The following is a 12,017-nucleotide window of genomic DNA, read 5'->3' as shown; positions in this document are numbered from 1 at the left end:
TGTACGTAATTATACAAAGTACATGAAGGGCAATCAAACAAACTTATCATGGCCCTTGCTCTGAAAAGCTACCTGAACACCAGTACTATCCTTAAATGGATGTTACAAAAACGAAGGCGTAATATAAATTAAATGCACTAGCCTACGTAGAATTCAGCAGTACAGAATGTTATTAGCATGCAATACACTAACACCTCGCGTACCTAACTACAGAACAGAAAATTGTTCGCGAGGGTAGCCATTTTCGTATATCTAACATGTAGCTGTTATGAGTCATAGCCAATCTGCTACAAAACAGACTTGGGGGCGGGGCTTAATCATCAAAAACGGACCTTTTTACTAAAAGTAGGGGCGGCAGCTCAGTGTTGTTTTAAGAAAGAAAAATCATTTAAACATCAAATAAAGCAAATAAAAGCCATTAAATGTCATATACAGGTAGTAAAATTCTTATTCATACCTACCTGTAAACAACAAATGAAAGTTTAAAATTTTAATAAAATATATAATACATAGGACTCTATCTTAGACGATACCACTGTTGAAAGACAGTTCTATTCTATTCTCTTTCATAAAACATAAGTTTTGGAGCGTGTGCAAAACAGGTCTGCCAAAGTGTGTTTTCAGACCAAATTGGCCCGATTTGGACATAACTCGGTGAAAAAGTCACAGAATGAGATACAATTCTGGAATAAAAAATAGTAACTTTTGTTGGTCTATATGATATATACTTGCTCTGGAAATTCCAGAGAAAAAGAACTTTGTTTGAAGACGCTGAAAAATTTTTAAGAGAAGAGAAAGTCCCACTTACTGTTACAATATCTCTATACATGTAATGTATTGAGATAAAAATGTAGCAAATGTAGCAAAAATGTAGCAAATGTAGCAAATAAATTCAATTAAATTCAATATGTTCAAGGAAGTTTGGCCGTTGTCTTTACAAGTCCATCTTTGCTGTGACATTAGTGCCCAGTGAAGTCTTTAGCATGAAGATAAATGCTTGGTCTTTGTTCCAGTCTAGTATAGGCCTCCTTAAATTAAGTTGTGAAACACATAAACTTACACTTTAGGCTAGCTCTAACATTAGTAGTTTCATGCGTTCCCTCATTTTGCGTAAGCTGCATTAAGTACGGATTGCCCATCTATGAAAATCAGTCAAGTAGGCTAGGCTAGAGCCAATAGTTTTAAATGCAGTAGGCCATGAATTGTAAAATCTTTAAATAGGATATGGTGGGCAATAAATGACCAAATGGACTGAGTGTTATGTTCTTTTGTAATCAAAGCTTCATCAACTTTGGAAGGTGGCATATATGACTATGTAGTTACATTTAGAACCGGAAGTCATAATGTTGTATCACTGTGTCATCTTACATGCAATAAATGTACTGTTGTCAGGGTTTTGAGATTCAGCAGCAATTCTACTCTATTTTCAGTTGCTACAGTTGTTGTATTGGTATTTGTTTACAACTTGTTTTGCTTTCTTTCCAAGTTAACATTGTATCAAGATGTTGCATATTTTCAGTGGAAGAGAAATGAATTTCAGAGGCAAGTAATCATAATAATAAATCAATAGCAATTTCTGTTTTGTTCATAAAAATCTGACTGAAATGTATACCCTATTATTGTACAGCATGCATACTCATTAGCCTGTTCATTTATTTCAAAAGAAAAACGACCTATTGGTATTGATACCTTCTGTACAGTTTAGTCCTTTATAGCCAGCAGGACAGAAACAGCCAAGAGGATCAGGATAACAGATGATTGCACCCTGACATCCATCAGCATGGTCATCACCAGAATCATCACATTTATACTCAGCATTCTGACCAAAGACATTCCTGCCATGAACTGTTGATCAAAACATGATCAAGACATTAGTGACCTTGGCAACAGCTGACGTGTCAGTGACATAATCTTACCTAAGACATTCCTTCCTCCTGCTGTAATAGGAGGTAAAGTTGGATCCAGAAGTATTGATATACATGTTGATGAAAATAAAAGCACAAATAAAGAGAGAAAAGCTAATAGATCAGTGACAAATCTGACCAATGGTATTCTTGTCATGTACAACTGAGTGGAGGCAATGATAGTGCAATACCCATAGTCACAATGAAAATTAATGTTATATCTCAACTGAAATAATATTTCAGGCAACAGTCTAACTGATCAATCACAAAACAATTTATAACATATTCCAACCATGTACAGATGATATGAGTAGATATTTATATCATAATTTATGTTTATGATCCAAGGTTACGTCTCAATGTAGGACTAGATATTCTGCAGTCAAGTGTTAATGAGAAATACAATGAGGAGATAAATATAATAATTAATGAAGGTTCTCTTGAATGAACTATAAGGGCAAAGATATCAGTTCCAAAGTGTGAGATCAGATCCTGTTCTCAGCCAGCATCAAAATAGCAGCATCTGATCCAGATCACTCCAGATCTGAATAGCATTTAAACTACAGTCTTGATCTCCACGTCAAGAACAGATCCGGACCTATGGTAAAAGCAACCTTAGCATCGTTATCAATGATTTTTTATTCCAAAGAGAAAATTACAACTGAATAATGACATCACCTGTGTTCCTATACATATTAGCTCGTCCAACAGATTAACGATAAGTACAGGATTGTAGATATCATGCATTATACTTTAGACAAAGAATGAACTTACTATTTTCACAATTGTTTCCACTGAATCCAGGAGGACAAAGACACACACCAGTTAAATCTGAACAAACTCCTCCGTTAATACACGGTTCACATGTATTAGTACAGCCAGGTAGACTCCACATGTTCTCTGGACATTCTACAATTATTGAAGAGTGAAAAATATCTCAGTATGATTGATCAATGAATGAGAATTTTTACAGAGTAAGTTAGTGGTTATACAAAGGGTGTGTCGGTTAATAAAGCAAAAACATACCTACATATACCAGCTGACGAATACCTGGTATTACCAGGTATACCAGGTTTTTTGGAGAACCGCTACTTCCAGCATTAACTGTACTATCAAACACTATCATGAACCATATGGATACTAGCCTAACCTATGAAAACGGTTGCCCCTTTAATATTTTTTTCTTTCCTTTGTAGAATATCATTTAAAGATTTGATAAAAATGAAAATAAAGTCCAAACAATCAGTAATGTTCCCATTTCTTTCATTTCAAGCTAGACCCTATTAAAAGTATTATAAATTCAAACCTTTACCCAACACTCATCCAGCGACTGGATTGCCATTCCCCCTTCTAACGTTACCATCATACTATATTTAGTACACTATTTTATGGTATTCAATGAGAACCATTGTATTTGAATCTCTTAGGCCTTAGCTTTCATTTCTCGATCCCTTTTCACCTCGTCTCAAACCAACCACAAGAAAGATGGGCCTACATGATCTACTGAATAAATCAGCACTGCAGTGTGTATAGTACTAGCACACAATGTGTACCTTGCCTTTAACACTAACAGCACTGTATTGTGTACCCTGCATATAACACACTAGCAGCACTGTACTGTGTGTAGTTCTAGCACACAAATGTGTACCCTGCCTATAAAACACAAACAACACTGTAGTGTGTGTAGTAGCTAGCACACAAATGTGTACCCTGCCTATAACACACTAACAGCACTGTACTCTGTGTTGTACTAGCACGCAAATGTGTACCCTGCATATAACACACTAACAGCACTGTATTGTGTGTAGTTCTAGCACACAAATGTGTACAATGCATTTAACACACTAACAGCACTGTACTGTGTATAATACTAACTGTAGCACACAAATGAGGACGCTCCTCATTAGTGTGTGTAGTACTAGCACACAAACGTATACCCTGCCTAAACAGTAACAGTGCAAATGTACAGTACAGTCCACTGCAGGGCCCAGTCCAACTAGAAGCAGCTGCATATAATGGGAATGGGACTGTCAATGTACAGTAAGAATTCCGATACTAATGTGCAGAATCCATATTTAACCACACCAGGTAAAGATAAAATTTACAACGATGGTTGTGCGCAGAGTAGGTATTCATATTGTAGAAGATGCTACTACTAGTATTGACAGGTATGAATATACATATTGTGCGAATCAGTTTCTGCCCAAAATAACTTTTTAGAGCATTTGACAAACCAGGTGCTGAAAAGGAACTATGCTGAAATTTTCAAGTAATTTGATCTTTTGTCCGGTTAGCTCTCTTGGTATGTGCTGTATGATTCATCTAGATGGTGGTGATCTGGATAAGGTTTGTACACACACAGACTACATAGTACACGCAACAGGTGCAAGGGCTAAGGGCTAAGATTGTGCAGCAAGAATGTTTACAGTTTCGGACTACAGGGAGTGGTCAGGTACAGATGTTAAACAGTAGCAGCAGGAATATTCTCGAGTTCGCGTAGATTATATGGCTCTGTATTTTAATCAGGTACTATTTTTAGCAGACCTGTACCTAAAGTTTTTTCGGGATATACATGGTCAATTCTGTGGTGACTCTTGTGACAATAAAGAAATTACATGGGAGAAAAGCATGCATGTAGTCAGTGAAGGTACGCCTTAATGCTTACAACAGTAGAGAAAAAATATTTAAACCTCAAGTATTGGGGGTGAAATTGGCCAAAAACTAAACGTGACTCGCGTGACAGTTATAAGCGAAAATCAGAATGCACACACAAATGTTCCATTTCTTATGTATTCTTAAAATGTTCCAATAACTTTTTATAATCATACCGAAGTTGAAAAACACCTCTACCTCAATTGCTATGCAACTTTGAGAAAATGCTGTAACGCATGAAAATAACATTGAAGATGTATTGTGACTCGCGTGACAAGAAAACGTGACTTGCTTGACAATTCACTTTTTGGATAGTTCTAGACCAAATGCAGTAGTGAATCAAAGGTATAGATCTTGCATAGTGAAATATATAACATTCATTGGTCTAGAAAGTGTCCAAAAGGAACTTCCCTTGGGAATGTTCAGATGATATTAATGTCCCTGAATTACCCTCATGACTGCAGACAGTAGGTAATATACTGTACGGGGAGTACAGTTGTTCAGGCAATATATCTTGTCAATTAATATTTATAACAATATTTAGTCTGTTGAAGTCACTCATTTGAAAGTTATAGAAGAAACATCTATCAAAATGTGATTCAAATTACCATTCTCATTTGTCATATTTGAATATATACCAAAAGTGTTACAGCTGTATTCAATTTTTTTATTTCCATTGTGATTCAAATTACCATTCTCATTTTGATTATGGGAATGATTGTGCAGTAAACCTTAAGGTTGTCAAGTTATAGCACATGGCATTGCCAGATACTAATATAGATTATGTTTTTGTTTATTACTAAAAAATCAAAGACACATGCTAACTTTCCAAATGTGGTGATAAAATACGCATTATATTGCGAATAAATATTCATGAATTTAACTTCTGATATTTCAAAGGAAATTATCATAATTAGTTTAATTATGTGTGCCAATATTATTCAAGTTGCCTAATTAAAGGGTAATGCATATGATATCATTAATCAGTGATTCATTCAAACTACAGTATAACATCCCTTTAATTTTCACACAGTTATATAGGTAGAAAGACTATTTTGAATTGATGTGACTCGTGTGACGTGACTCGTGTGACATTCATGAAGGGTGATTTTGCGTAAAATTTGGATATCTTCTGAAAAGGAAAATTCGGTAATCCTTTTGGTATCTATGTGAAGACTTGATATTCATTATTTAGAGTAAAACTATTGTGCAGGCAAGGAGAAAAAAAAAAAAAAAAAACAGTAAATTTTGTGACTCGCGTGACAGTTTATCAAGGGTGTTTTCAATTCACCACTGTTGTCTAATGCCTTGATGTCAAAAACAAATTGAAGCTAATAAGTGAGCACTATGCTATAGCAAATATAATTAATCCAAAAACTGATGATACCTATGATTACTACACATATGTGTACAAATCTGCGCAAAACGAAATTTCACTGTATTTTTCATAATTTAGTTACTACAGCAACCATTTGTTATTACAGACCCCGTGAAACAAATATTTTTAGTAACTACAAGTATTCTTTTTATTGGAAACTTATACAATTTTAATGTACAATGATTTTAAATTTTTTGTATGATGTTGACCTTATCATGGAATTGACCACCTGGTATTTTTGGTTTATGACTGATTTCCATACCATTATCCTATTGGGTGTAAATGAAATACCAGGTATACCTGGTACTGTATATATAGACGCACCCTACTTAACAAATATCAATGTAAAAGTGATTAGATGTGTGTGATTGTTGTGCATGTTTTCTAACTTCTGTCGATACTGTGCAATATCAATCAATGTGCAGTTAAATTATCAATCATCTGTTATCATTTTGCATCATTTTAGGCTTGGAAATTTATCAGGTTGGAGCTAGCCTAGGGAGATGTTATCACAAATTTTGGTCCTTTAGAGGATTGTTTTTTAATCTTGTTTTCAAACAAATTCAATCATCTGTAGCATTGGAAGAACTTTTGGTTCTTTAGAGGATATTTTATTTTTGGTGGGGGGGGGGGGAAGAAAGATGTTCCGTCCAAAATTTGTTTGTTATGTTTTGCATCTATAGGCTTGGTTGTGAGTGTGTGTACTTGGGGTTTGTTTCTCAAAGAAAAAAATTTATATCCGCTGGATGCGAGCAAATTGCTGGCTAAAACATTGCGTCCCGGACGGAGGATCCTGCATTCGTAACAATGCTGAAGACTTGCCATTTATATATCTTGACCCAAACTTCCTTTCTTCAGTCAAAACTACCACTGATGATAAACATGTACATATGAGAGGGTTTTCTGTAACTTACCATGAGTTAATCCCGTTAAAGACTGTCCTTTCCACAGAATGCGGTACGTATAGAGTTTATTTAGCTCTCATCAAAGTAACAACAAATTCATGTAAAGTGAATAACTATTTTTAATTTCTGTTAATTATATATCATTTCATGTTAAGTACTGAAATGAAGAAACCTACATTAGCAGTATACATAAAAGATGTGAAAATCAAAGAAATACACACCTCTGACAATCACATTCATGATGGCATGGACTTGGTTACTGTATTCACCATTTTCATGGCACTCAAAGACAACAGATTCCACAGCACTAGCATCACCACAAGATGTCTGTCTGTTACATTCATTGCCTGTCGAGTCTACTTGACCAAATGCACCATCTCTCCTCCAACGAAGGTCTGCCGCATCCATTTCTGTATCAACCATGACAGTAACCGAATCTCCCATTGAAGCACCAGTGGAATACTCCATAGCATCAATAGTTGCTGAGGAGAAATTTAGGCAGTAAGGTAGTGATACCAGCACACAGTCTGTTGTTAGTTACACATTTGTTTTATATTATTTTGATGTGCTTTGTCATGTACATCATTGGTAAATCTGCCTTGAAATCATAGAGGGTGAGAGTCAAAACTGGTCAACCAGAAACTTGAATTTTATGTTAATTCAGTAGGAAACATTCACTTTTAGTTTGAATCATAGCTAATTGAAGCTTATGAATTTAAGAAAGAACATCGCCAACTTGTGTTCAATGTTAACACAAATGCTAATTTACAGTATGTCAGAAATTACAATGTTTGTGCCTGAGGGACAAAATTTGATGAAAATGACCTAACAATATTATATTCGTTAATCAAGTTCCCCTTCTTTTTTTTTTAAATTCGAGAGCTAAACATACTTTACCACATAAATTTGAATACAAAAGTTCCAAAAATGTTTTCCAATATTGGAAAACATATAAATTAGGAAAAAATTATCCTGCATATTTTGTGACATCTAAGTTTATTTTAAAGATGGAAACATTTCTGTGATAATTGTGAAACTCTCCAAAGTATCAACAAATTAAATATGTATCCTTAACACCTACAAATTACATAAAAGAAAGGGGAAAGAGGGGTAGGGGTGGCCAGCACTGTGAATTTTTGTAGGGGATGGAATTTGGTTACAAGGGACAGAATTTCTAGATGATGGACAAAATTTCAAACAGTTTCATGGTCATTTAACCAAGGCATTGCCAGGTGACCACACCATACATTGCTGAATCTTCACCAAATGGTTACATTACACACACAATGTATTCACATAATAAATTAGCTCTGAAACCAAAGTGATCCAGATGTTACTGCCCTCTGTAAACTTTTGCGCATGAATATTTCTCTGAAATGTTGTCATTGTAATATAACTTCTCAATTTTGGACACTTTTAACTTGTCACTGCCATAAAGCTACAAAGCTTACAATTACTTATGCAGCAAAAGAGCACTTTGCAAGCTAAAAATCCTGACATTCATACTACAATGCTACAAAATGCATTTCCCTCTTTAGGAAATAATTGCATAATAATGTTCATGCCATTGTGGTCCATTGTAGTCCATTGTGTACTATAATATGACAGAGGTAAAATCCAAAACTGTCTACTGTATGTCACATTAATAGTGCTCTTCTTGTTACGGCTTGAATTTGCCCACTTTTCCTTCAATAATCCCTGATTCCGATATTATGGGGATGGAAATTTCTGCATCTCCTAATCTTGTGAAAGCAGGTTGGCAGGTTTTTTTGACATGTTGTAAACAATGAAACATTTGTAAACGTTAGGAAGGGGAAGGGGTGGGGAAGGGGTGGGGAAGGGGTGGGGAAGGGGTGGGGAAGGGGTGGGGAAGGGGTGGGGAAGGGGTGGGGAAGGGGAGGATCAAGCAAACCTGACCCCCATGTATGGCCTTGTAAATTATTATCATCACATTTAACCTGAAACAAAAACATACATTATGTATGTAAAGCCTGATTTCTGTACATAACATACTGTAATTGTAACTCTAATAAATAGTTTGATATAAATATAACAAATTGATACTTTGGAGAGTTTCACTGACTTTTAGTGTTATTTTGAGGCATCCTTTGTCAGTAAACCAGCATTGAAGTTGTATAAATATTTTCTGTGTTGCGCTTGTGACAAATACAACCCGCTTATTTATTGCAGCCATTAATGACTATGTCCAGTACGTATTGATTAAACACCAATTGGTGGGGTTGCCTTATATTTATGTTCATAACATATTCCTTCTATGTCTGCAAAAACATTTACAGCAAAGCAAGAGTAATAAATGTTGTGTAGAATGCAAATAATTCAATGGCCTTCGTGTGGTCCCATATCCAAGCAGTTGTATGTTAGAACTACTCCACATATACTGTATACCCTCATATACCTGCTTCATTTGTCACTAAGACCCTCCATGCAACAGCTGGGCTTTCATCTTCTGTTACAGTGATGGTGTAGATACCAGTCCTTGCAGCATTTGTCATGGTAGTAGGTAGGGTAAGAGTAGCAGGTTCACTGTTGGTGTTTTCCATTGCTTCATCTGGTACTCTAGGATCATTGACTGTAAACCTATAACCTGCAGATCCTGAACGATCCACTGCTTTATCAAATGTTACACCGGCTGTCTGGGAATCACCTCTGTATACTTCAATGATAGTTGGATTTGTTGTGGTTGCTACAGGACTCCTTACCACAGCAACATAGAGAGGATCAGACTGACCTGGTAACAGGAATAGATAAATACTGTATTTACTTGATAATGGTTTGACAAAGAAACTGATGTGCAGGCCTCACAGAATGATAATTAACAGTGCTGAGATAATGAGCTCAGCAGTTACAGTAGTTTGTATCAATGATATGTCATTATTCTTAGAATTTAATCTAATAATCAGCAGTTGCTTAAGTGACCACAATTGTGGGAGAAATCTGCAAGGGCTTATGGATTACAACTTACAGCTTACATGAACGTACTGCACACCACTGACAGTACAACCATGCAGTTGTGTCTGTTACATACACTAAAAAAGCGATCAACTGAAAGATTGGTTTTGACATTACATTATTTTTCTGAAAGTGCTATATTAGATGCTCATCAGCGCCTGGCGCATGTTATACTAGGGTAGTAAAATTAATGGTTGCGTGATGGTCCAATCAATTTCAGATTGCAAAAAGAAAGTTCGGAACATTCACTTGGACAAAAACCAATTATTTTTTTTTCCAACTTTGAGCATCCTCCCTCCCAGTTTTGCATGTATTTTGGCATTTGGAATTCTTACTCCCTAAAAATAACCAAACTTGCCTCAACATGATACCACGACTCTCTAGGACCTGACCTGTCTGAGCTTATAGAGGTTCAGAGCATAGCAAACAGCATCCAGTGTCAATGGATGTATATACTTACAGATACTTCATCGACAATATGTGTCAATTTCTGGGTGTGAAATAACTTGACACAGTAGACATTTCGTGGTCAAATTCTGCTCAATTGTATATTGAGTAGTACTGTAATGTTCGAACGATAATATGATAATCGCTCATTACCGATTACCGCTTACAGTAGTTGTGACAATCGGGCCGATGCCAATTACCGATTATTTCATCGTTTCATGGAACTGGCCTAATACATGATTTAGTGTTATGCATGATTAACAACTTCTAGGCCTAAACAATCAAAGATTAAATTAACGACTTAAGTCACTTAACAATTCGACACTAAAGATTAATGGACCAAATGAAGAACACTGTATTACATAAATGGGGCGCTGTACATTTACATCCATGAGTGGCAATATTGCAATCTCGCCACAACCCAGTACATGGTAGTGCTGTACAGACAACTGAAGGGGAAGTAGTTATATAGCTATTGGCTACGAAATGAAAAAAAAGTTAGGGCCAGCTTTTACAACTGGTATGATTTATTATAAGTGTGTTGCAACTCCAACGTTAATATAATGAAAAGTACAGTAGACCGTAAGGAAATAAAATATTCATAATTTTGTAATCTGATATTGAAAAATAAAATGATCCCAAACATTTCACTTCAAGTTTCCAATGATGAACATCTGCGAGGGAACCCTTCTGATCGAATGTTGTTTCAACGATTTCACATAGTAAGTCAACAGTGCTTCTCCATTTATTTTGTGGGAGAAATCACACACTAAAGTCCTATTGACATCGTCGCGTGTCACTGGAAATCAGAATTACTTTAGTTGGTTGCGGTTAAGGAGTTCAGTTACACCAAGGGATTATTTTAGCACAAATGGTACATGTGGCCACAAAAGAAAAGTTAGTTTAGTAGAAAAAAAAGGATCAGAAGGGACACTCAAGTCCCAATCAAGGACCCTAAAGGAGAGAAAAAACTGAAGACACAAACACTCAGACCCGATTACACTGCTTTAAAGTGTTTGTCCAATGCATTCTTAAACCCATTCACACTACAGTACTTACAAGGACAACTTTCTCAGGCAGACTGTTCTACTCATTCACAACCCTATTAGATAAAAAGTTATGCCGAATATTAATCCTACTTTGTGACTTCTGGAGCTTAAGACAATGACTTCTGGTACAACTACTATTTGCAAGCATGAAGTCAGTGAAGGATAAATTATCAAAACCATACACAATCTTGAAAACCTGAATCAAGCCATCACGTATCCTCCTAAGCTCCAGTGTGGTGAGATTCAATAGTTCTAACTGCCTATACCGTATAATAAGGAACACTCTTTAAGGAACTAATCATCCTGGAAGCCCTCCTCTGGACCTTCTCGAGTACTTCATTATCCTTTGCAAAATATGGGTTCCAAATCTGCACAGCATACTCCAGATGAGGCCTTTACCAACTGCTTATAAAGCCTAACAACTATGTCCTCTTTCAGAAAACTAAAGTTCCTCTTGATCACACCTAAAACCCTTCCTCTCTTAGCAGCTTCGAGACAATGTTAAAAAGCTTGCAGAGATAAGTCAATATAGATACAGGTCTCTTTCAACAAAGAAATCCTGCAAAGTCTCCTTATCATTACTAGTGTAAGTATACTCTTGGTTACTGTACTACCAATATGCATCGCCTTGCATTTGTCCCTATGAAAAAGCACTTGCCATCCCTGAGACCAGGAAACACCCTAAATCCAAATCTGTTTGAAACTTCTCAGA

General features: G+C 36.0%; 1 protein-coding gene across 1 annotated transcript in view; it reads right to left on the bottom strand.

Annotated features, from left to right (window-relative positions):
* LOC139955788 (uncharacterized) overlaps nucleotides 1-12,017 on the bottom strand; it is a 491,243-nt gene that overhangs the window by 124,331 nt on the left and 354,895 nt on the right. Inside the window, exons 12-15 of the mRNA XM_071955163.1 lie at nucleotides 9,256-9,588; nucleotides 7,061-7,321; nucleotides 2,679-2,813; nucleotides 1,690-1,845 (exon numbers count right to left, since the gene is read on the bottom strand). Of these exons, the coding sequence (XP_071811264.1) occupies nucleotides 1,690-1,845; nucleotides 2,679-2,813; nucleotides 7,061-7,321; nucleotides 9,256-9,588 (885 nt within the window). The remainder of the gene's footprint in view (nucleotides 1-1,689; nucleotides 1,846-2,678; nucleotides 2,814-7,060; nucleotides 7,322-9,255; nucleotides 9,589-12,017) is intronic.

The sequence above is a fragment of the Apostichopus japonicus genome, chromosome 2 (assembly GCF_037975245.1).
Source record: "Apostichopus japonicus isolate 1M-3 chromosome 2, ASM3797524v1, whole genome shotgun sequence".
Taxonomy (NCBI): Eukaryota; Metazoa; Echinodermata; class Holothuroidea; order Aspidochirotida; family Stichopodidae; genus Apostichopus; species Apostichopus japonicus.
This window is presented reverse-complemented; position numbering and strand designations above follow the sequence as displayed.